General features: G+C 40.0%; 4 protein-coding genes and 1 long non-coding RNA gene across 8 annotated transcripts; 4 read left to right on the forward strand and 1 right to left on the reverse strand.

The window, feature by feature from the left end:
• The first annotated feature begins 694 nt into the window (after window positions 1-694).
• Window positions 695-7299, forward strand: LOC133466113 (parvalbumin beta-like). Of its 2 annotated transcripts, XM_061749491.1 has the most exons (5): window positions 697-875; window positions 1353-1429; window positions 2998-3130; window positions 3399-3508; window positions 4259-7299. In XM_061749491.1, the coding sequence occupies exons 1-5, from the start codon at window positions 745-747 to the stop codon at window positions 4279-4281; spliced, it is 474 nt and encodes a 157-aa protein (XP_061605475.1). In that variant the 5' UTR covers window positions 697-744; the 3' UTR covers window positions 4282-7299. The 2 variants fall into 2 exon arrangements, with proteins under 2 accessions (XP_061605474.1, XP_061605475.1); XM_061749490.1 differs by having other exon boundaries at window positions 695-875; window positions 3399-7299.
• A 102-nt stretch (window positions 7300-7401) lies between these two features.
• Window positions 7402-10427, forward strand: LOC133466115 (parvalbumin-2-like). Its single transcript, XM_061749493.1, has 5 exons — window positions 7402-7505; window positions 7943-8031; window positions 8130-8262; window positions 9629-9738; window positions 10153-10427. The coding sequence occupies exons 2-5, from the start codon at window positions 7971-7973 to the stop codon at window positions 10176-10178; spliced, it is 330 nt and encodes a 109-aa protein (XP_061605477.1). The 5' UTR covers window positions 7402-7505; window positions 7943-7970; the 3' UTR covers window positions 10179-10427.
• A 2028-nt stretch (window positions 10428-12455) lies between these two features.
• LOC133466114 (parvalbumin beta-like) lies at window positions 12456-15309 on the forward strand. The gene is made up of 5 exons (XM_061749492.1): window positions 12456-12572; window positions 13502-13571; window positions 13679-13811; window positions 14788-14897; window positions 15012-15309. The coding sequence occupies exons 2-5, from the start codon at window positions 13511-13513 to the stop codon at window positions 15035-15037; spliced, it is 330 nt and encodes a 109-aa protein (XP_061605476.1). The 5' UTR covers window positions 12456-12572; window positions 13502-13510; the 3' UTR covers window positions 15038-15309.
• Window positions 15310-15772: 463 nt separating this feature from the next.
• Window positions 15773-18754, reverse strand: LOC133466116 (uncharacterized). Its single transcript, XR_009784848.1, has 2 exons — window positions 17556-18754; window positions 15773-17437 (listed from the first exon to the last, which is right to left on the reverse strand). It is a non-coding gene; the product is annotated as an uncharacterized LOC133466116 (long non-coding RNA).
• Window positions 18755-18897: 143 nt separating this feature from the next.
• pvalb8 (parvalbumin 8) lies at window positions 18898-21108 on the forward strand. 3 transcript variants are annotated; one of them, XM_061750281.1, is made up of 5 exons: window positions 18898-19284; window positions 19405-19476; window positions 19914-20046; window positions 20159-20268; window positions 20888-21108. In XM_061750281.1, exons 2-5 carry the CDS (start codon window positions 19416-19418, stop codon window positions 20911-20913), a joined length of 330 nt encoding a protein of 109 aa, XP_061606265.1. In that variant the 5' UTR covers window positions 18898-19284; window positions 19405-19415; the 3' UTR covers window positions 20914-21108. The 3 variants fall into 3 exon arrangements, with proteins under 3 accessions (XP_061606265.1, XP_061606264.1, XP_061606263.1); XM_061750280.1 differs by having other exon boundaries at window positions 18900-19183; window positions 19407-19476; XM_061750279.1 differs by having other exon boundaries at window positions 18907-19287; window positions 19407-19476.
• Window positions 21109-24506: the final 3398 nt, after the last annotated feature.

The following is a 24506-nucleotide window of genomic DNA, read 5'->3' on the forward strand; positions in this document are numbered from 1 at the left end:
TCATTTCCAAAATTGTTTCCACCATTATTGTGACCTCTGACCAGTACAACTCAATAGTTTTTTTTTGTTTTTTTTCAAAATGTTTTTGATAGGAGATGTAAAAGTAAACAAATAAACAACTGAGAAAATCTGGTTGAACAAGTGCACACACCTTCCCCTAACTGGGGATCTGGCTGCGTTCGGAATGAATTAGTCATATTCAAACAAACTCATGTTAAATGGAAGTAAATTGAATTTTGCAACAGTGTTGCAAGGGCAAGGTCAGAAACACACAATGTCCACACTTGGATCAGTACATCCAGTATGCTATTAGATGTGTGTAAAAGGTGTTTTTTTTTTGGATTAATGTTCTTTCTAGAAAATGATCCAAGGCCACACAGTCGGTATGCAAAAAAAAAAAAAAAAAAAAAAAAATAGAATAAAAATATAACGTCATGAGAAAAGTAAATACTCAAGTCAAATCCAGATACCTGAAAAATCTACTGAAGGACAATTTAGAGTCTTCAATCAACCTACCATGCATGTTTTTGGGATGTGGGAGGAAACCGGAGTACCCGGAGATAATTCGACAAAAATTCCAAGATTGAATTATTTCTGTTTAGAGCATTCTTGCAAAAAAAAAAAAAAAAAAAAACAATGCGAGTGAGAAATTATGTGCTCTGATTAACTGATGGAGGAGGAGGAGAGGAGGATGAGGAGGAGGATACTTGCTTTGATGAGGTGGGGGAACTCTCCTCGGGTTTGATGACAGATGCGTTAGGTTGCTCCTTGCACAAAGCGTCACAGAGGTGCAAGAGAGAGTTGGTGGCTCAGAAGCACAACGAACGAAAACCGAGACACAAGAGAGTGCAAACAAAAAGCTTGACTGCAGAACGGTAAGCGCCTTGTTTATTTATTCCGCATGAATTTATTTATAGGAGCTATTTCTGCTATGCAAAGGCATGTTGGATATGGAAAAAAAATGGGAATTTATCTTTATTGGCCAAGTATTTTAAAACACAAAGAATTTGTCGCACATAATTGGAGTCATTCCAGTATTGATTTACAACAGGAACACAAATTTACTAAGTAAAGAGAGTCATTAAGTAATATAAAGGCCCAATAGTGTGGTAATATCAATCAAGAACAAATGATAAAATGATGCATGAATCAACAACTTGATTGAAAACAATGTGTTTTGTATCTTTTGCCACGGTGAAATGAAACAAACGGACACAATCTATGCGTGGGCGCGCTTTGAAATTCAGACCGCCGAATGTGTCACCGAAAAGCAGAAAACACCTTCCCCACACTTTGGCTCGACTGTCACTTTTTTTTTTGTGCATGTGCGTGACTCCCTCGGGCAAGCGCAGAGGAAAGAGAGCCAACATGGCATTTGCAGGGGCGCTGAGAGACGAGGACATCCAGGCTGCGGTGCAGTCGTGCCAAGGTGAGTCAGGCCATTGGATGCGAAAATGCTTTCACACGCTATTCAGGATTGCAATACTGTAATATTCCGGACCACCCCCGCAATTGGTGAAATCAGCGAAGTAGAGACCACATATATATAGATATATTTGTATTACTTATACATATATTAACGCTGTATGAACATCCCCAGACTGTTATTAATCTCCACCATACGCTTGTAAACACTTTTTATACTCTTAAACATCTTTCAAACTCTTAAACATACAATAATGCACGGTAGTACTGTACACCAGGGGTGTCGAGCTCTTTTTTTGGGCATGGGCCACATTTTAGTTACGGTTTCCATCAGAGGGCGGTTATGACTCTGGAACCATATAAATGTGTTATCGCTCCATCATATTAAATACACCGTGGTACCTCGGTTTTCGTCTGCCCCAATTTTTTTTCGTATGTTTCGGTTTTTGATTTTTTTTTTTTCGCCAAAATTTTGGCCCAGTTTTTGGGCATCAGCTTGGTTTTCGTACAGCTGAAAATTGTCCAAAACGCTAAACGCATCGGCCTAGCTGCATCACTACGAGCTTTCTGATTTGCTTGCAATTTCTCAGCGTTATTAGAAGCGATGACAATTTTAAATATTGGTCCAGAAGAACATGCAGTAGATGCCCCATGATTTGCTTACGCGGGCCACATGAAATGATATGGAGGGCCATATCTGGCCCCCGGGCCTTGAGTTTGACATCTATGCTGTACACTGTGTGCATTTGATTCCTTGTTAAATGTGTTTTAATGATTTTTTTTTTAACACTAGTTTTACTGTTTCAGGCTGGGAAGCGTTTTCCACTCAAAATCCCATGATTTGGCGAATAATGCGCGCGATATGATTATGAAAAAAAAAAAAAAAAAAACTGCAATGCAATCAGCAATTGGTTAACTGTGATACAGCGGGAAATGTAGCAAATAAAAGTAAAACGTCTTCAGAAAAATAAAGACTCAAGTGAGGCACAGATACCTGAAACATCTATTTACTGTAAGTACAGTAACAAAGTATTGATAGAAAATGCTTAGCCTCACAGTATTCAGGTAACTTGGAGCAGAACTCCGTTGAAGCTTACTATCAAATGAATGACACGTTGTGTAGCTAGAACAACCACAGAGCTTTGCCATAGAGTCTGCTAGCTTAATGCTAACACTCATTGGTGTTTAAGACCCTTTAACCAACAGATATTTGAACACAAACAATGGAGTAACCCATGGAGACAGATAATATAACAATGCTCACAGGCATATATTCTTTATCCTCTGTGAAGAAAGACTGATATCACAGAGGAACTGAGACCGTTTCCATGTACGGTATGTCCGTATATTAGAGATACAAGTGTTTTGTCTCGCAAGCATGGTCACAGAATAAATTAAGATAGTATATCAAGGCACGACTGTATTTTTGATGCTGGTGATGGTGCTGATGGTGCAACTTGGAGAGGTAAGTATTTTTGTATTAGTGTTTTGGTGCAAACATTTTTGAGAACAACTGCTTTTGTCTTTAATTTATTGATTTTTTTGTTTTGTTTTTTTTTAATCACTGCGCAGCCCCGGGCACGTTCAACCACAAAACTTTCTTTGCACAAGTGGGACTGGTCGACTCGTCGGAAGCAAACCGGAAAAGTGTGTTCGCAGTTCTGGACCAGGACAGGAGCGGATTCATTGAGGAGGAGGAGCTAAAGTATGTGTGTGTGTGGCTGTATGTTTCTGTGTGTATGTGTGTTTGGTGTGTAGGCATGAGTGGTTTAAGGGCTTCAACGAGGATGAAGGGTGGCACAGATAGATGCATGTAAGAACCCTCATGCAGAAGTCACTTTTTGAATGATACAACTGCGAATTAACGCACAAGGGGTGACTGAAGGCAGTCACTAGACCTGCGGTATAAAATGATAATTGCACAGATTGATCAGTACAGATTGATTCTATGCATCATTTTATTCCTCCATCAGATTATTCCTTCAGAATTTCTCTCCCGACGCGAGGGAGCTGACAGCAACTGAAACCAAGACTCTGATGGCTGCAGGAGACAGAGACGGCGACGGCAAGATTGGGATGGAAGGTTTGTGCATGGAAAATGTCCAAATTCCAGCGGACCTCGGTAGAGCGCAGACTTCCGCCAAGGCCGAGCAGTCATCCTAATTTGGATCAAATTGGACACCCACTTCTTGTACAGTATACAGTGGATATAAAAAAAAAAAGTCTACACACCCCTGTCCAAAATGCTAGGTTTTTGTACTATACCTGTGAAATAATCATTCAGATCTTTCCAAGAGGTCAAGTTGAAAAGAAATAAACAATGGAGATAATGTGGTTGCAAAAGTCTGCACGCTCACTTACAACTGGGGATGTGGCTGTGGTCAGAATGAACCAGTCACATTTAAACTCGTGTAAAATGGGAGTCAGCGCACACCTGCTCAAAAATAAAGTGGTGGTGGTCTGGTAGGCTTTTCCTGACATTTGCTTGCTGCTTAAATTAAGACCGTCATGATCATTTACAAGCGGTAGAATACTGTCGAGTACATAGTTTTTGTGCCATTTTAGTTTGGAGGTGCGCCGTGAGATTTTTCACGTTTAAAATAGGTGCCTCGACTCGATAAAGGTTGGAAAACACTGCTATAGCCGATCAAGGCATTCAGACAGACCATTCCCCAACCACCCGAAAAAAAATAGTAAATCTGAAGAGGGGGCTAGAAGGAGCTATCCACTATCTAGTGCTGAAATCACACTCGATAAAAAGTCGTATGCACTCAAGCTGTGTGCCCATGTATTTTGCGTGTAAACGCCTCCTCTTTTGTTCTTTTCTCTGCAGAGTTCTGCGATCTCCTGAAATAAAGAGAATAGCTTGAATGGCCATGACTGTCTTTCCCTGTGTTAAATAATAGCAGGATGGATATTCCTAACTTACCAGATCGTTTCATGCAGAGACCAGAAACCTCAGATATTCAAAACCTGCTTGCCTACCTGCTTGCTCTCCTTGTTGGTCTGATATCAAATGTCCGCTGCGGAAGACATGAATTCCGGAAGCCATGTGTGTTAAATCGTTTTACCTGGAACTGATCAATAAATGTATTGATGTTTGGATCCCAATGCCCCCTTGTTTTTAATGACGGGAAAATAAGGGAAATGAATTAACTAGAGGCAAACCAAAAGCGATTGAGATTAAGCATTTTTTGGGTGGTGGCCACTGTGACCCAAGTTGTGGTGACCCTGTCAGAACCCGTACTTGCCCCGTACATTTTTTACTGTATTATTTAAGCTCCCTTAAGAAATGATTAGGACAATTGCCTTCACGGCTGTGGCATTAATGTTAATTTTCCTTATTAATGTATACACAGCATCCCATATTGACAGAGAAAAAAAAACAGAATTGTTGAAATTTTTGCACATTTATTAAAAAAGAAAAACTGAAATATCAAGTATTCAGAAGCACCGTTTTGAGCTAAAACAGCCATGTGTCTTTTTGGGAATGATGCAACAAGTTTTTCACACTTGGATTTGGGGATCCTCTCCAGTTCTGTCAGGTTGGGTGGCGACCGTTGGTGGGCAGCCATTTTCAGGTCTCTCCAGAGATGCTCAATTGGGTTGAAGTCAGGGCTCTGGCTGGGCCATTCAAGAACAGTCACAGAGTTGTTCTGAAGCCACTTCTTAGTTATTTTAGCTGTGTGCTTAGGGTCATTGTCTTGTTGGAAGATGAACCTTTGGCCAAGTCGGAGGTCCTGAGCACTCTGGAGAAGGTTTTCGTCCAGGATATCCCTGTACTTGGCCCCATTCACCGTTCGTCCTGTCCCTGCAGCTGAAAAACACCCCCATGGCAAGATGCTACCACCGCCATGCTTCTTTATAGACAGGTGTGTGGCTTTCCTAATCAAGTCCAATCAGTATAATCAAACACCATCCAAAGAACCATCCGGACTGTTATGGACGCAAAGTTCAAAAGCCAGCATCTGTGATGGTATGGGGCTATGTTAGTGCCAATGGCGTGGGTAACTTAGACAACTGTGAAGGCACCATTAATGCTGAAAGGTACATATGTGATAGATTAGTCATATATGATAGGTCATAAAAGAATTCAAAAGTCAGTAATTCATTAATAGGTAAAACTCATGGAGATGATTGTAGGATTTGCGCTCTAGAGGAAGTTAAAAACGTATTTACGTTTAAATATGGTGAACACTTTTGTTCTACACGTGTACAATATGTCAGGTTTGTGATCTGCTAGTTTAGCCTCTTTGCGAAAAGCGATCGGCGATCGACTGTTTATGCCTGCTAAAGACAGAGGCGGGAGTTCTCGGCGCGATGTCGCAACCTCGGTAGAGCTTCCGTAGAAGAAACATTGTTGTCTGAGTGGTCATTTCATCTCCCTTTATTCAGGCTGTTACGCATACAGGTTTCGGTGAAACATATGCTGCCATCCAAGCAACGTCTTTTTCGTGGACGCCCCTGCTTATTTCAACAAGACAATGCCAAACCACAGTCTGCACAGCGTGGCTTCCCAACGTTTTCGGAACGTGTTGCAGCCATGAAATTCTAAGCTAATGATTATTTGCTAAAAACAATCAAGTTGATCAGTTTGAACATGAAATAGCTTGTCTTTGTAGTGTTTTCAATTAAATATAGGTCGAACATGATTTGCAAACCGTTGTATTCTGCTTTCATTTATGTTTAACACCACGTCCCAACTTCATTGGAATTGGGGTGGTACTTTACAACTACTTTGACTGCATTGATACATTTTATTGAAGGTAATAGCATCATATTTTACATTGTTGTTCAAGTGATTTAATCTGTTTCTGTATTTTATTTCCATGTGATTCTCTTTTGTGTGATATGTTATGCATACAATTTGACACTGTTCAATTATTTGTTTTCCTGAATTGTATTTATTTATCTAAGGAATTAGTTGTGCGTACTTCTTTCCAATGTTGATCAGTTGTTTTGTAAGCCCCCTCCCCTTTATGTTGGTAGTGTGGTAGAATTGAACTGAAAATATTAGAACTTTTAATAACTTTCTCAGTTTTATAGTGTTTTCTGTCGGTATTAAGAGACTGGTAAAAAATAACGATTCAATACAAATAGTAATAGATGATATAAAATATAATATACAGACGTGCAGAAAGAAGATATATAATAATCTCCTTAATGTAAGTAATCTTAAACTTGATCTTGTTTTAGGTTTTTTTTAATTGTGATTTTATTTATTTTTTCTCTTCGTTGATCTTTTTTTTAAATGATAATTCTTATGCATGGTCTTATGTCTATATGTATGTGACTAAATATAAGTGCTAAAAGTGGAACTTGCGCTTGGCTTTATTCTGAAAAAAAACCCAAAACTAAACAAAAGAAACTCGAAAAAGCTTTATTCGATTATAAATACTTATGAATAACACATATGTATGGCAAATAATAGGCTGTAAACATAGAAATTTCAGTTGTGCTTTCCATAATTTTTATAGTACTTTTTGGCTTTATTTTAAGAAAGAAAATATGGAAATAATGTTGCATATCAATTGTAATAAATAACATCAAGTCGACGCGGGACGTTTTGCGCCGTACCTTCGAGGCCCAATAGTGTCAACGAGCATGTGGCTGCAATATGAAGATCCAAGTCGTTATCACAGGGATAAACGCATCCCGCGTGTTTCACTCGCAACCGAGAGCAGCCTTCCTGATTGGTCCACGAGCAGAAACTATATAGCCCGCAAGGTCTCATTACGCGGCCATTTTTTCGATTGCAAGTCGCTTCGAATGACGCTCGAATCCTGTTTGACGTCGTTCCAAGTCAGACGTGTGCAATTTTGTCCCGTGAAGTCAGCGGGCGACTGCGTGCTGTGGCCACGTGGAAGCATCCCTCATTTGTTGCCCTAAAAATAGACTGCACTAGTAGACACATTTTTTTTCGAAAGCCATTGCATCTTGGCACCCGACACCCGCCCCCGACCCCAAAGCTCTGTAAATGGTGTTGCTGGAGGATATATAAGAGGCAAGCAAAGTGCTGTTGGGACATTCACTTGCGGAATCCGCCTCGGTGTTTTCACTCGCCTCGACGCAGGTCAAAGGTGAGTGCGCACCACCCCAAAGGCCTCCCCCCCCCCCCCCCCCCCCCCCACACTGAGGATCCACAAAAGGACACGCTGGACTACAATGATAATCGTACGGCGGCGACTGTGCCAACTCGGATCGCAGGACTCCGGAGGACGTTGTGGATGATGGGCATTTGTACAGAAGTGAAATAAATATTGGATGGCGTCAACCCAACGCGCTTGCAACGCGCCGCCTTGTTTTTCTTGGCAGTGACGTCATGTATCTTGTTGTGAGGACCCTCGCAGCAGCATGTTTGGCATCGACTCAGTCGTTGATCATGACTTATCGTATTTACATTGGAATTACGTATGGGCGATGTGAGCTGAGCTGTTGATGTTGTTGTTGTTGTTGTTGTTGTTGTGATGTGATTAATTTCCAACTTATGGTAACTGTCGTTTGTCCCTCTTTGTAGGTAAGGGGGTAAAACAAATAATTAAAAAATGGCCTTCGCTGGTGTCCTCAAAGAAGCCGATGTGAAAGCAGCGCTGGATGGCTGCGCAGGTAAACCTATCTTATCCATTTCTTTGCTCTGTCCTGTCTGTGTGTCAGGTGTTTGTTCCGTGGTGTTTTTCGCTCAACTGCGTGTGTGCGCTTCGCAGCCGCCGACTCCTTCGACTACAAGAGTTTCTTCAGTGTGTGCGGCCTGGCCGGCAAGTCTTTCGAGGATGTGAAGAAGGCGTTCCAGATCATCGACCAGGACAACAGTGGCTTCATTGAGGAGGATGAGCTCAAGTGAGACAGGGCGGACTCGCGCAAAAACCTTCCATTTCGGTTGCAAAGTTGCCTAGAAGCCACATGTGAATGTTTCCAGAAAACAAAAAAACAAAACAAAAAAAACACACACATTTAACAAACGACAAGTTTTTAAAATGAATATTGTGACTTCACGATTTGTGGATTTCCAATGGGTTAAGACTCCATAAAAATACAGGTGCTAAGGAGTTAAAAATCCAGATGTTACTGTACACATTTTTTTAAAGTATTTTTAAATGATTGAATTTATGTTTCAAAAATGGATGTAAATATGTATTTGCAGGAACTAGATAATAACAATTAAGGAATATAAAATTTAGACAGTAGACTAGATATTTTTTTCAATTTAATTTATCCTAAATAGTTTAAATAATGTAATTTAAGCATTTAAGCAAAAATATTATACCTAAATATTTTAAAATAATTACATTTCAAAATTTCGAAAAAGTATCATATATATCCAGGGATTATTAGCCTAATCAACCATATCTTTTTTTAAATTAGAAAATAGTGGAAATTGATGGAACATGCATAGAAAGCTAATGTAATTACATTTTTATATGTATATTACATTTTAGTTGAGTTATTATATTATAGAAATATAATATGAACTCTTCAAGTCACTGTAATTAATAAACTGTCAGTAAATATAGTGAAAGAATAATATTTGATTTTCATTTATAATTTCTTCCAATACAATACCGGTACCGGGCCGTGAGACATTTGTTACCGGGCCGCAGAGAAAGAATGGCCAATTTATATCATTTCTGTTCCATTGCAATTCTCGTGTCGATGTGTTTTATTTTGAAAATTGACCGGATCTTCTGCGCCGCAACAGCTGCGCGTCTCAATTGACACGTCGAGGCAGCACAGAACGCTTCCGTTTCCGGTCCGAGCGGGCTGGCTTAACGGCGGCAGAACTCGAAGAACAAAATAATTTCATAAACTCATTTCAATTCATTACGTTTACTGAAAAGATGTCTTCTTTTGAACGAAACGACACTATATCAGGAGTCCTACTTAAAATCCGGGTTTGTCGCAAAACAGTTAACTCTCACGCACCAAGTCCGCTCTGATACAGATACAGTCGTAGGGTTCTGCTCGACACAGGCAGAACTAGTTTTACGGCGTTCGCGCAGCTGTTGCGGCGCAGAAGATCCGGTCAACTTTCAAAATGAAACACATGGACACGCGAATTGCAACACAACAGAAATTACATAAATTGGTCATTCTTTCTCTGCGGCTCGGTAGCAAATGCCTCACGGCCCGGTATATATATGCACACATGTGGCAAATACATTTGTTTCACAATAATGCTGATTAATGAAAAACCACTCGTTTGTAGGCTGTTCCTGAAGAACTTCTCCGCGTCCGCCAGAGCGCTCACCGACAAGGAGACCAGAGCCTTCCTCACCGCCGGTGACAGCGATGGTGATGGCAAGATCGGAATCGATGGTACGACTTCTTTTCATACTTCTACGTGCACGTCACACGCTTGCTTCGAAATACTAGGTTTCGCATGGAACAGAACCTCCACCGAGGCTTAACAATCCGAATACGAATCAGCATTCGTTAACATTGTATCATTTGGAACTGTCATAAAAAATAAAAAAATAACATTTTAAATCACAAAAAGATCATTAGTAGGTAAGTAGGAAATAATGTCAAAAACTGAAAATTTTTCCCCCAAGAAATGTAATAAGAAATCACAAACATTTCAAAAGAAATCCACATTTTCCCAAGTGTTTTTATTAACTTTCATGTTGCATGGAAATGGGATAAGAAGGTGTAAAAGGAACTCCAAAGCCATCTTAACTTCCTATTGGTTAAGCACCAACGCTTATGTCAGTTTCCCTTCTACTCCCACAGAATTTGGTGCCCTCGTCAAGGCATAAAGTCCCCCTGACCAAGATCCTCTTGATTTCACAGTCCTCCTCCTCTTTGCGGGATCCGGTAATCATCAGCTGAAAGAATATTTTTTATAGCTTATTTATGAGTTGCCTGGGGACTATTTCGCAACATGGATCACATCTTTTCACTGCTCTGTGTGTGAATGTTCGGGAACCTGTGCAAGTTGTACACCATCTGCACTTTTGAGGCAGAGTGAAAAACCGGGAATAAATACTCTTTTGGTGTAAAAATCATCTCTCTGGTGGCCGCTTGTTTGTGCACTGATTGACAGTTAACACACACACACAAGCCACAGTGATGATGTCGTCGGAATGGGCTCGGGAATTTGGCAGGGAAAAACGGCGCCTGCACCTGCCAGGCTTTTTGAATACAGGAGGTTAATAGTGGAAGTGACCTGGCCAGCACTTCACTGTTAAGGAAATAAAGAAATAAAAAATGGTGAACTCAAATTTCCAAAGCCCAAACTTCGATCAAATTTCAGGTTAGGCAATTCAACTACCGTAATTTCTCGTGTATAATGCACACCCATGTATAATGCGCACCCCCAAAGTTGACCTAAAAATTCTGGAAAACGCTTCTACCTATGTATAATGCATTTTTACAATGCATGATTTTGCTTCCACCCGTATGATCAAAACATGAAGTATTATCTGTATTTTGTTAGTTCGAATTATTCTGAAGTGAATCACTTTGTTTGAACACGTAATCCTTTCTTTAATTGACTTGCTCTTATTTTGAAATTCACAGCCCTACTTTTATTTAGTAAATGAGAAAACACACAGTTGTGCTCATATGTTTGATTACCCAGGCAGAATTTGTAAGATGGGTACAATTCTTGAAAGAAAACATGAAGGACTAGGCGAAACATATTTTATTTTATTTGAATGGGATTCAAATTAAACAGCCAAGCATTTCAGAAAAAACATTATCATTAAACAAAACATAACCATTAAGAAATGAATGATGGTTGTGGTTCAGTCATCAGTCATATAAAAAAAATATTTCACAAATTCTGCCAGGGTATGTAATCTTATGAGCACAACTGTACATATATGCAGTCATACGTACCCCCTGTCATATTGGAATGAACGTGGAGGCTACACTTTTTTTATAACCACGAGGTGGCGGTGGCATTTTAGAATGAAAGTGTACAGCTTATTCATACCCGCTAGATGGCGGCTTACATTTATAAAATGTGAAGGTTTTTTCCATTCGCCCTTATACCTATGTATAATGCGCACTATTGACAATTTGGGGGGGAGGGAAATGCGCATTATACACGAGAAATTGCGGTAAATGTTTTAAGTTTTGCTTTTGCGACAATTGAACTTAAAGATTTAAGTAGAAAAACAACTCAACAAATTGTTGTGGAGCAAAAAAAAAAAAAAAAACTGCTTGCTTTTTTGTCCGAACGAACACTGTTGCCATAAATGTCAATACTAATAAAGCACACATACTGCACACAGTTCCAATAGTATGAAGATTTCTATTGAGACTCCACATTGTGATTGGGGGGGGGGCACGGGGCGGCTTTTTTCAATTAGCAACCAGCTATTAACAAGGACCAGCAGGAGCTTTCAGTCAGTCCAGTTAAATCCGAAACATATTTTCTGGTTCTACTCAAATTGCGCAACCCCTGGGGTGTAACCTTGCCCGAAAGGTATTTTGAACATCTTAGCTTCAGCCCCTATCAAATTCAGACTCTCTTTGGGGCTTGTTAGCATCAAAAGTGACAGCTGATAACTGACCATGGGACAGTAGCGCCACCTCGATGTGAAAAATATTCTGCAATGTCAAACCCAGAAATATCGGGGGTCCCCTTGGTTGTTTTTGTGAATTTCGGTTTGTTCTAGCAGGGGTGCAAAAAACAGCTCTTCACTGCACAGGTTTTATTCCGCTTTAATCGGCATCAAAGTTGACGTTTACAGCTTCAAGGTCTTAAAATGTGACCCTCCGTTCAAAATCAAAGGTACCACTTGTCGAAAATGGCCGTGCGTTGCTAGCACCACTTCCAATTCGTCCCCCTTGTCGCCTGTCGTCGCACTATTATTAGCAAGAAGTGTGTGTGTGTGTAAAAGGGGGGGTGGGGGGGGGGGGGGCACAGACTTCTTCAAACGCACCTTTTAAGCGTCTTCGTTTGTGAAACTTTAAAAATAGAGCGCTCTCTGGCGATGGGACAAAATGTTCACCCCCCCCCCCCCCACCCCCCCCCCCCCCCTTCCCCATTTGAGCGGTGTCAATTATCCAGTGCCTCAGATTTCGATGATGCGAACCTATAAAAGGTCAGCGGTGGCGCCGAGGCGATCACTGCAGTCGACCGCCCGACTCCTGCCCCGCATCATCCGTACCGTCCAAAACAAAGACCCCCTCCCTCAGAGGTGAGTTTGATTCTAGAAGACGTTAAATGTTGAATGACAAAAAAAAAGAGGAGAAATATATATTTTATGGCATAACATGAACTCTGACCCTGAAGGATAGGTGTCAGCTTGTCTTGAAGAAGACATGTGGCTCTTGTCACTTATTGAGTTACAAACTCACATGGAAGCTGTCACTCACAACGAGGTCCTTTTTGACGAAAATAGCTTTTCAAATTTCAACGTTTGGTATAGAGCAGGGGTGTCAAACTCATTTTTGTCACGGTCTACATCATGGTTATGGTTTCTCTCAGAGCGCCGTTGTGACTGTACCAGTAATTTAAATTGGGAAAAACTTCCAAATATAAATTATTGACATTTATGGCAACAATGTTGCTGTTTTTTTTTTTTTTTTTTTTTTTTTTTTTTATTAAATTGATTTTTTTTTTTTTTTACAGGGCATCTGTTATCTCATAGCTACACAACTGGCCCACCAATTGGATTGTTGTTATTACATGGAGTAGTTTATTAACAACAAATTTAAATGTAGAAAAAAGATTATTAACAAGTTTAAATGTGAAATCAGAAGTAAAATATTTTACTCTGCAACCACTGTCCAATCAATGTAAAGGAGGGATTTGGTTAAACAAAATGCTTGTGGTAACCGTTAAAAGTGAAGAAAAATTGCAATTTCTGGACGGATCTGGGCCAAACGAAACTGAGCAACTTGTTGAATAATAATAATTTTAAAAATTAATAATTTAACTAAAAAAAAAAAAAAAAAAAGGCATTGTATATAAGCATTTATATATAAGCATTTATTTATTTGTGTATTAACTGTTATACAGCACGTGGCATCGCCATGTTTATTTGTTAGCACTGGTAACGTTGAAGAATGACGATTTCTCTTTTGCAATACGCACCGCTGATGATCCGCTTGGATTTGAACGCAGCGCATCACAATGACCCTGCACACTATACTGCATGATGCCGAGGTCGCTGCAGCCCTGGACGGATGCAAAGGTGGCAAGAAAACCCCGCGTTCGCACACACACACACACAGACACACACACACAGATACACACATCTCTTTAGGGCTCCCGCGTTAATCACGTGGACTTTGAATTCAGACGCCGGAACGTTCGACCACCAGAAGTTCTTCAAGGCCTGCGGCCTGGCCGGCAAGTCCACGGATGACTTGAAGGCGGCTTTTCACATCATCGACCAGGACAAGAGCGATTTCATTGAGGAGAATGAGCTCAAGTAAGAGAACGGCCGCAAATTGTCTTATCTTGTTCGGTTTGGGGGTGATAAATGCCTTGCGATGAACGCACATTTAACTTTCATGACATTTCAAATGATTGACAGTGACAAATAGCTCAATATTCTTATGAATTTTTTTTTTTTTTAGCGAGCTGTGACGCCCACGTACAGTATGTATTACAGGCACAAACTCGCGAGAACGACTACGACTTTCGCCGTACGATTTTCAGGACACATTTTTGTCATGCATCGGAATTGGCATAAGAATACAATAGTGACTATAAAATAAAAGAATGCAGTAATGAACAAACCAAAGGACAAATGTGTAAATTATCATTGATTAAACTGATACTGTAAATGTGCCTACGTGATAATAGGATCAATTTAAAAATGTATCAAATCAATTAAACACATTCATCAATAACTAATACTGTATTATGAAAATGGAATGTATTGAAGGTTAATTAAGGATAAAATACTTATCAGCTGGAAAAATAAAAATAGCGATATAAATAAATAAATGCATGCATCATTTTGAAAAATACAATGATAAATTAAAAATAACATAAAATGCTTAATAATAATAATAATAATAAACGTAACACGTTTTAAATATAGAAAAAAACCATAAATATAAAATATGTAAATTAAAATTAGGAAATGAAAAGAAATATAACAGGAACAGAAAAAGAAAAGAATATTGGAATTAATAACTAACTAACTAAATAAACAAATAAATCATGAAATAACTCAATAAAAAACAAGAAATAAAAATAAACACAGCAAAAAATAAGTACAATGAAATCTAAATAAATAAATGATTGATAGATTATTAAAAATACAAATAAAATACAAATAAATAATATAACAGGGAAAATATAATATACAACAAAGAATGAAATACAAAATAAAAAAAACAACGAATGATAACATTACAATAAATAAAGGTCATTAATAACAATCCATGGGTCCACAGGCTGTTCCTGCAGAACTTCAAGCACGGTGCACGCACCCTGAATGATGCCGAGACCAAGGCTTTCCTCAAGGCCGGTGACACCGATGGCGACGGCAAGATTGGCATTGATGGTTCGAGCGCCTGACTCAAAAGCATTCTCCACATCCCTTGGCTGTAAGGAATATAAATGCTGACGCTGTGTTTTCCTCTCTGTCCCCCCCCCCCCCCCCCCCCCCCCCTTGCAGAATTCGTTAACTTGGTTAAGGCATAAAGTGGCAACTGACCAACAGCACATGCTCCCATGGAACAACAATGCCCGCCTCTCCCCCCTTTTCATTTGAACATAAATCATTTTTATACATTTCTTAAGAGACGTTTTCTCCTACGCAACACAACACTGTCCAACAAAATGATGATTGTGATTTGTCGTTCGGTCGTGCTCATGTCTTAAAATATGAATTTTGCTCTTTGTAAAAATCTATGCACTTTCCAGGAACATACAGTTGGAAAAGAATAAATGTTCTTTTGCTACGGTCGGTCTTATCGGACGGTCATCGCGTGTCCTTTCAAGTACTGGAAAAAGCACCGAATAAAGTTGTGGACAGGAAAGCTGATATAATACTTTCATTTTGTCAAGGTATGAGTAAAAGGAAAAATCATCAGATTCTTTCTCCTTCGCATAATATCAAAGCTCTTTACACTTAGCCACTAGATGGCGCCACGCCTATTGAATTGAATGAGATGCGCCTAACAAAGTGAACTGATAAATCTGAGTCAACCTTGGCCTATATTTAGTTTTGAGCTTTTAGACAGAAAAGTCATTATAATATTACTGAAACTTACAGTATAGTCGAATGAGACCCTGGAACATTTACACACAAAAAAAAACATTGAAGTTCAAAATCTGTACACCAACTTCTCCACTATGTAGAGCAACATGTTTGTGCTTTGAATAATTTGCATAATAGAACGCATGAAAACAATTTTTAAAGGGTATAAAAGTGTCTATTTCATAAAAAGAAAGAAAAAAAAAACCACACTGGTTTTGTCATACGAGTGTTCAGAAAAGGCCCCTCTGACAGCTACTTCTGTTTGACCCAGCTTTGTATCCGCTTTGTCCATCTTTGGCGAAAACCGCCCCCCCTTTCCTCTGATTGGTTGCCTCCATGTAGAAGACCCTCTTGTGACAGCGCTGGCTCAGAACGGAGAGGTAGGCGGAGAAATTCAAATGACCTGATTCCAGGCCTCTCGGCAGAAAAACCTCTAGAACTCAGGAATGCCTCGATGATTTCAATTCATATTTCACGTTTACTGAGGCACCAAGTTGGTTTGGTAAAATGCAAATGAAGCCTCCTCACTATGTCTCCTGTGTATTTAATTTCTAGGGCCACTGTAACTTTATGGACGGTTTGAAAATCAACACTGCGCTTAAATATAGGAAAATAATTTAAAAAAATGTCCTTAGATAATGGTTCAATACAAAAATATTACACATAAAAGTTACATTAAAATGGTACCTAAATTGTCACAGTTATTAAACATTTAATGAATTGTACTTAGGCTGTGATTCTTTCATGTACCATTAGAGGGAGTCCGTGTACCACTCGTTTTACTAGTTTTACTGCAGAACAGTAGCGTAATCTATACAAATACGACGATGGTGCGAAAAGTTTATTTCATAGTTCAATTAGAAAAGTGAAACTCATATATTATATAGATTCATTAAACACATTGGTGTCAATACAATACAAAAATATATATATATATTTTTTTTAAATATAGTGAAAGGGGCAGGTAAAAAGTTAAAAAGCCTAAACCTTTTCGGTTTATGCTTGAATAATATAATAATTGGTTTTGTCTTGTCTTGGGAAAAAAAAAAAAAAAAAAAAAAGATGAAAAAATAAAATCAGTCAATCAGAATAAAACAAAAATGTTCTTTTTCCTCCAACACTGAAAAAAAAAGTACTTCATTTGATCATGTACGTCGGTGGCACATGATTAAAATGTAGTAAACTGATGTCATTTTCCCTTCTTCTCTTCTCAAATCAAAAAATAATATACGTTAGTTTACCACATTTTAATCCTGTGCGACCGATGTACATGTTTGAATACAATCCAAAAGTCAAAAAGACACCACTTTCCTCGGTTTGACCTTTTCGAATTACCATGACCTGGAGAACTGACACTCTGCACAGATGCAAAGAAAAAAAACAACAACTTTTTTTTAGCGAGACCTTTGCTATTTTATCTTGTCACTGCGACAGTCAGTCAAAAATGACGTAGGCGATTATTATTAACTATTAGGCTAATGAAATAGCAATATCAGACAATCTAATAATTTTGCAGTGGTCTCTCTGTACACGTGCTTCACTTATGGAACTGAACTGAAAATATATTCAAATAAATGAAGTTTTCCACAATTCCAATGTGTTGCGATACACCCGTACAATATACGTATATATGTTGGGGGGGGGGGGAGGGGGGGGGGGCTGACATTAACAAATGTAAATGAATAAATGATCGCTGGTAACAGAATAGTGTGCAAAGGTATCTATCGCGCTCGGCACATGACAGCATGCAGCCACTGGATGCGCTGGGTGGAGTCCAGCTCTCGATCCGGTGTCCGCCGTCTCGTTTCTAGGGGAGACGATTGAGTTTCTCCCTTTGGCTTCTACACAAATGAGAAAGAAAAAAAAAAAAGGATGTCAAACGGAAAACAAGTTGCCGTGTGCGATTTGCGGAAAGGAAGGTTGGCAAAGATGAAGGCTACACGCTTATTTCACGCTTACGTGTTATGCTCCCTCTTATGTGTTCCAGTTGACGTTTCAGTTACAGTTCCCAAAATAGAACCACCATTTTCTTCAAATCTTTAAGAAAGAAAAATAGCACTAGTATTGTATGAAAACATATTAAAGGAATGAGGTTGAGGTCACCGAGGAGCTTTTTCACCAAGAACAAGAACGAGAAAGAACAAGATCGCGGGTGCAAGCGGCTGAAATGAGTTATATATGAGTTTCCTCCCACATCCCAAAATCATGCACGGTAGGTTGATTGAATCAGAATCATCTTTATCAGAATCGGAATCATCTTTATTTGCCAAGTATGTCCAAAAATCACGCAAGGGATTTGTCTCCGGTAGTTGGAGTCAGTCTAGTATGACAACAGACAGTCGACTGAGAACACTTTTGAGCCATAAAGACATTGAGAATTTTTTTTTGGACAATTCTGCAAAAAGACTAATGACTAATGTAGCAACAGTCCGTCGCAATGACCATTGCGCAAAGGGCGCCGAGACCTCAAGGAGCGTATGCAGTTTCAAGTGACGAGCAGCGCGATAGTCTGGGACAATGGCGATGGTGCAAATGTTGCAGATACTCCTCAGTCAGTGTGCAAGTGGTGCACATGCGACCGTGTGGCGTGAGCGGCCAGTATTGGTCAACAACAGATATGCAACTAGTGCAGCGTGGCGAGACTACATTGACATCTCTATCTCTACCATCAATTATGCCCAACTGTATACTTTTTTTTGTTGTTTTACAATTCATTTTTCATTTGGCCAATTCATTTCATTATATAAAAGAAAAAGACATGTTTACATGAAACGACAGCATTTGAATGGAAAAGGAGCAGAGAGAATAACACATTTCTGTTCCTTTTTTTACGCCGTGAAACAAGCATTGAATTCGATCATGTACATTGGTTGCACATGATTAAAATATGATAAACTGACATAAATGTATTTCCCTTCTAGCATCTATATTTAATAAATAAATAAATGAATACCTCTGTGCCAGTGTCAGTCCAAATTGAGAATTGTTATCCTCTTGGCATATTTCTTTATACTGCTTTGAGAGATATGAATATTGGACATTCAATCACTTGACTTTGACCAGAATGTGCAATTTTGCGATTTGACATCCTGTGTTTAAAATGTCCTCAAAGAGGCATGTGGCGACGTGTTCTGCTGTTGGGTCCGGCTGCCTGTAAAAGGATATACCCATGAATGGGAAGGTAGGTGGGGGTTGTGGGGGGGTGGGGGGGGGGGGGGGGGGGGGGGGGGGGGTGAGGTGTTCAGGAAAAGGCGAAAGAAATCGGGAGTGTCGCACGGGTGGGGAGCGGAGGATACTTTTGAAGTGAATTTGCTTTTTCGCAAGGGCGTTACAGATGTCCACGGGTCCCTTCTCTTCGGCCGTGGGCGTTTATAAATAGTAAAGGTTAATTAGGTACCTGGGAAACTGGATCGGGGGGGGGGGGGGGGGCAGTTAGAATTTGATCCGCAGACGGGTAACTCAAGTGAAGCGCGTTGTCAGTGCAGCCGGGGCCTATATAAGCCACCTGGACGGACGGCAGTCACCATTGAGCCTTACCTCCTCGCTCTCTGCTGCATCACCAACTGGCCCACGAGCCTCCTCACCTGGTAAGTTGGAGATTTTGTGCGTTGCACGTTGAAGTCGACTCGTCCTTCAAAGGAAACGGCGTATCGAGTCCCAGTTCGTTATTGGATTATCAGGCAAAAAAAAGGTAAACATTCCGAACTGCGTCTCCGGATGAGAAGAAGTCTGATTGTTAGCACTTCTCGCCCGTGCAGCAAAAATATGATAATGATTCAATAATTGCTCAACGTTTGCATGCACCTGCAGCTGAAGAACATGCCGCTGTCATCTATCCTTTCTGCTGATGCCGTCGCCAGTGCGATCAAGGACTGCCAAGGTATCATCTTGCACCTCATCTTTTGCGGAAAATCTACGAAACCTTATATTTGCCGTGAAAAAAAAAATCTGAAAAAAAATTATATATTGGGGAAAGAGGGGCGGGGGGGGGGTTCAAAACAAAAGTCAGTGAATAGGTGCATTTGTGAAAATGAAAAAAAAATTATATGTAATTGCCTATAGATGCCATGAGATGGCAGCAATGGACTGGTTTTGTCTAAACAAAGCTCCTCAACCCATTCAACATAGTTCCTTGCCACCAAGATCCCTCTCATTGTTGCCAAATGCACTGGGGTTTTTTTTTCGTTTTTTTTCTGAATAGGCATTATACCAAATAGTCACTGTAAATAAAAATAAAATAATTTGACAGAATTACCAGGATTCCAATAGGCAATGTTGCTGACACTGCTTTGCTGTTGGTCCACCTCACGCCTATAGCACCAGACTCCTTTTGCCCCAAGAGGTTCTTCCAGGTGTGCGGCCTCACCAAGAAGACCGCCCAAGATATAAAGAAGGTTTTCAGCATCCTGGACAACGACGAAAGCGGCTACATCGAGGAGGAGGAGCTCAAGTGAGCGCCAGACCCAATCAGACGCCAAGTCGATCCTACAGATATAAACATTCAAGATTGTATTTTTATGTTTATTTCTAACATCTCCCCTGTGGATGTGTTGTGTTTCCAGGTTTTTCCTCCAGAGGTTTTCTCCCACCGCCCGGGTCCTAACAGACACGGAGACCAAGGCCTTCCTGAACACCGCCGACGACGACAGCGACGGCCGCATTGGAGTCGACGGTACGATGTAGAGTTCAGGAATAATTGGACACAAATATGTACAGTAGCGCGGCACGGTGGGCGACTGGTTAGCACATCCGCCTCACAGTTCTGAGGACCCGGGGTTCAAATCCCGGCCCCGCCTGTGTGGAGTTTACATGTTCTCCCCGTGCCTGCGTGGGTTTTCTGCGGGCACGCCGGTTATCTCCCACATCCCAAGAACATGCGTGGTAGCTTGATTGAAGACTCTAAATTGCCCCGTAGGTGCCAATGTGAGCGCGAATGGTTGTTTGTCCCTTTGTGCGCTGCGATTGGGCTGGCGACCGGTTCAGGGCGTACCCCGTTAGCTGGGATCGTCTCCGGCACGCCTGCGACCCTTGTGAGGATCAGCGGAACGGAAGATGAATGAATGAATGTCCAGTACCTACTATAAAATAGCAAAATTAGAGAAACCGATCATTTTGGAGCAGTCTTATTTATTTCAAGAGCTTTACGTGATGGGATTTCTCGATGGGTTTATATTTTCAATAAGACTGCAAATGGATCGCATTTCATTCCGACAATCCTGGTTGACCACTCATGCACTAATTGTCTGTCTCAAGCTAATAAACATTACTTTCTATTTCTTTCTCCTCTTCAGAGTTCCAAGCTATGGTCCAGTCCTAAACATGTGGACGCCCTTTTATCAGCTGTCCTTCATTTTACCCCGGCTTCAAGAACTCCTTTAATTTCGGCATGTGGTCCACATTATCATCACAGGTTGTTTTTTTTTTTTGTTTTTTTTTGTCCTAATGATTGACCTACAACCCAAGTAATTGTCATCAAATATACACAGATAAATAAAAATAATAAAGCCCCATGTATCTTGGCTCGTTCCAATTTTGTTCCAGGGTGCATTTTGTTATTATAAAGGCAGCGATGTGATTGCATGGAATGACATGGTCCTAACGCTGCAAATGCACGATTTATGAGTTAAAAGAATCATTTTCATTTCTTTTCATCAATAATGGGAAAGACACGGGCTGGTTGCCAGCACTCAAGCTGCAAATGCACAATTTAGGAGCTTATACTGTATAGGGAAGTGTATATTCGAATGTGAGCAGAGGAGGTGACCTTGATGACCACCGGAGTCCTCACTTGGGCTAGATCAAATGTCGCCACACCTCAGCTTTGTAAAATAAACCCGAGTCAACCTGCTGCGCGCTTCTAAGGCAACAACAAACAAACAAAAAAAAAACGAACACTAATGCACACATAAGCAAAGCTCAAAGCAAAAAGTCACTGTATCTGTATGAATGGCTAGGGGTGCTAATAGCGGAAGCATGACTATTGGTATTGAACATTTGCACTGCACTTAAAGATAGTGATGATGTTAGACAACGAGACCATTTTAATTCTGGGAAACAGTTCGATGGCGACTTAAATGGCAAAAAAACGAAAAAGACAATCCACTCATAGTAAATTGGCAGTCATGGGGAAAGAAGTACTGATTCAACTCCTTTCCTTAACAAAACACAAACTGTCATGAATGCAATCAAAATTCTCCCCCATTTTTAAAAAAAAATTTACTTCATACTGCATGTACAAAAAAAAAAAAAAAATTGATAACAGAGTGAAAGAAAGCAGGGACCTAAATACAAACAAGTTGACGAGGCAACGAGGCACAGGTGGACAACGCACGAGTGGCTGGGGGAACCTGATTGGTTGACACAAGGAACAGGGCTGACGAGAACAGGTGGGGACGAAAACCTAACAACCTAACATCAAACAATCTTCTGGATGGGGAATATATTGTTCGTTATTGCTCCCTGGTTCACGTTTCATCACAAGATCGACACAAGATCGTTCGCTGATCCTACAAGCTCAAAATAAAATATGAATGAAATTCATTGTAATTAAATCGATGTTAAGGTCCACCGACTGAAGGAAAGCCTTTTTCGAAATGGGTTTTGTACTGCTCACTGGCCAAATCGGTGATTGTATTTCATTTCAATGATTCAATTATAATTGCTTCTTAGTTTCGCTTTACAAATTACCTTACTTGCATCCGTGTAAATTTATTTCATCCCAAGTAATTGCGTGGGGGAAAAAAAAAGATTTTTTTAAAAAAATCGTACGATGATTGGCCAACAATCGCTCATTCAATTTTTATGCTTCAATGGTGTTATTTGCTTTCATGCCGTTTTTATCTTGACACCTCACCTCAAATATTCTTTGTGTGAGGCACGTCTTTGAGTAGGTCTGAATAGGCTGTGTGGGATGGCCTGAGTATCTGCTTAGGCCGTCAATAATTGATCCTCTCACTGCATTGTCTCCCAAAAGAAAAGAAAAAAAAAAAAAAAAAAGTAATATCAAGAAAGGTGCGTAAGGCTCATCTTACTCATTAAGCCGGTTTAAAACTTTAATGTGCGGCCCATCTTCAACTCATATCCAACAAAGAGGAAAGGGATCGCGGCGCAATTTGTTGTTCTCTAACGAGCAGCCGAACAGCAACAATTCACCGCAGGTCTTCACAATTCGCAACATCGTTGAGTATTTTCATGGATCAAAATTGAAAAAAAGAAAGAAAGAAATAAAAATAATCCCCTTTAAATTACCCTGTAGTGCGTTTCAGGCTTTCCCAGGAATTTCACCCAACAGTCCAATTGACAATTAATTTCAACTTGAAACACTGAATTGGATTGATTTATGTTGGCTGCTCTATTGTAGGGCAGCACAACTAGTGGTGAGCATGCTCCCCCTAGTGGTATGCAAAAGAATCACTGCCCAAGTACAGTTCAATTGTATTTAACTTTGAAGTACAATATATTAGCATTTAATCTTTAAGAACTGTTTGTTTTTAAATATCTAGGCAAGAATATTTCCTGTTTCCGCAAAGTGTTAATGTTCAAATTTTCCAGTTTTTTATTTTTGAATGAATCTCCACATTTGTATATAATATATGAGCCCTTTTTGAATTGAACTAAATAAATGAACTTCGACAATATTCAAATTCAATGAGATGCACCTGTACTAACAACGTACCTAATAAGAATCGGAACCTTCTTTATTGGCCAATTAAGTATGTTAAAACATAAGTAACACAGCAGACAAGTCACTATGACAACATATAACAAAGTTCCCAGAGAGGAACTGTGGTGTTGCATGCGGAAGTCTGCAGTTGCAGAGAAGTATGTTAGCATAGTACAGGACATGCACGAGAGCAGCAGAACAGTAGTGAGGTGTGCCATAGGTGTGACAGAAGAAGCGGGAGGTGGGACTGCATCAGGGATCAACCCTGAGCCCCTTCCTGTTTGCAGGGGCGATGGATAGGCTTCTCTCTAGGAGTGACAAGGTTGGATAAAATTAGAAATGACCTCATCAGAGGGACAGCCAAGGTTAACATATATATTTAGGACATTAACACACAAGTACAAAGTCATTAAAGCATAACAATTTAAAAAGGGTATTATTACCTGATGCATTTGTTTAAGTGATAATTATAAGCAAACAGCTCCAACCTTTCCGATAGCAACTGATAGAAACTTTAAGAACTGCCCACAAGTTCTCCACAGGGTTCAAGTCATTTGAGGAAGGGGGCCTTGTCAAGAGTTTTTCATCATTCGAGCCTTTACTGGCCAGCCACGCAGAGGAGTACTTGGATGCAAGCGATGGAGGTCATGCATACAAATCATTGTCTTTTTGAAAGATGCAGACGTCTTTCTGCACCAATGGCTGAAGAAAGTGTCTTCTAAAAACTGGTTTGGGAGTTCATTTTGAGCAGATCTTCAACCCAGAAAGGTCAAAACAGCTCATCTTTAATAATACCAGCCCATACCAGTCCCACCTTGACTTTGCTGGCGTCTGAATCAAAGAGAAGCTCTATGCCCATCCATCTGGTCCGTCAAGAGTCACTCTCTCCATAAAACTTTTGAAAAAGTCTGTCTTCAGATGTTTTTCATCAGCTCATCATCCTTCGCATGCACAAATTGCGTTTTGGAGTTATCATTTTATATTGCCTAATTTAATTGGTCAGCACATCTATGGTGGACCAAAAGATGCCATAATTAAATAAATAAATACACAACGAAGTAAATAAATGTGTCATGAATTATGCAATTATGCAAGTATTTATTTAATTATTTCAAGATGTCTTTTATTATGTCAATATTTATTTGAATTCTTTCAATATTCATTTAGCGACAGTTTTGAAACATGCAATTATTTCATGATTGATTTGTTGAATTGGGTCACTCTTCCCCTGTCCCCTGTGCTAGGCC

The sequence above is a fragment of the Phyllopteryx taeniolatus genome, chromosome 16, assembly GCF_024500385.1.
Source record: "Phyllopteryx taeniolatus isolate TA_2022b chromosome 16, UOR_Ptae_1.2, whole genome shotgun sequence".
NCBI lineage: Eukaryota > Metazoa > Chordata > Actinopteri > Syngnathiformes > Syngnathidae > Phyllopteryx > Phyllopteryx taeniolatus.

Bases quoted from the DNA above. Each gene is read 5' to 3' on its own strand.
- LOC133466113 (XM_061749490.1), top strand. From the start codon at position 745: ATGACAGATGCGTTAGGTTGCTCCTTGCACAAAGCGTCACAGAGGTGC. The intron at 876-1,352 runs GTAAGCGCCTTG...GGGCAAGCGCAG, and splicing joins AAAAGCTTGACTGCAGAACG to AGGAAAGAGAGCCAACATGG. The intron at 1,430-2,997 runs GTGAGTCAGGCC...ATCACTGCGCAG, and splicing joins TGCGGTGCAGTCGTGCCAAG to CCCCGGGCACGTTCAACCAC.
- LOC133466115 (XM_061749493.1), top strand. From the start codon at position 7,971: ATGGCCTTCGCTGGTGTCCTCAAAGAAGCCGATGTGAAAGCAGCGCTG. The intron at 8,032-8,129 runs GTAAACCTATCT...TGCGCTTCGCAG, and splicing joins AGCGCTGGATGGCTGCGCAG to CCGCCGACTCCTTCGACTAC. The intron at 8,263-9,628 runs GTGAGACAGGGC...ACTCGTTTGTAG, and splicing joins ATTGAGGAGGATGAGCTCAA to GCTGTTCCTGAAGAACTTCT.
- LOC133466114 (XM_061749492.1), top strand. From the start codon at position 13,511: ATGACCCTGCACACTATACTGCATGATGCCGAGGTCGCTGCAGCCCTG. The intron at 13,572-13,678 runs GTGGCAAGAAAA...CTTTGAATTCAG, and splicing joins AGCCCTGGACGGATGCAAAG to ACGCCGGAACGTTCGACCAC. The intron at 14,898-15,011 runs GTTCGAGCGCCT...CCCCCCTTGCAG, and splicing joins CGGCAAGATTGGCATTGATG to AATTCGTTAACTTGGTTAAG.
- pvalb8 (XM_061750281.1), top strand. From the start codon at position 19,416: ATGCCGCTGTCATCTATCCTTTCTGCTGATGCCGTCGCCAGTGCGATC. The intron at 19,477-19,913 runs GTATCATCTTGC...TCACGCCTATAG, and splicing joins TGCGATCAAGGACTGCCAAG to CACCAGACTCCTTTTGCCCC. The intron at 20,269-20,887 runs GTACGATGTAGA...TCTCCTCTTCAG, and splicing joins CGGCCGCATTGGAGTCGACG to AGTTCCAAGCTATGGTCCAG.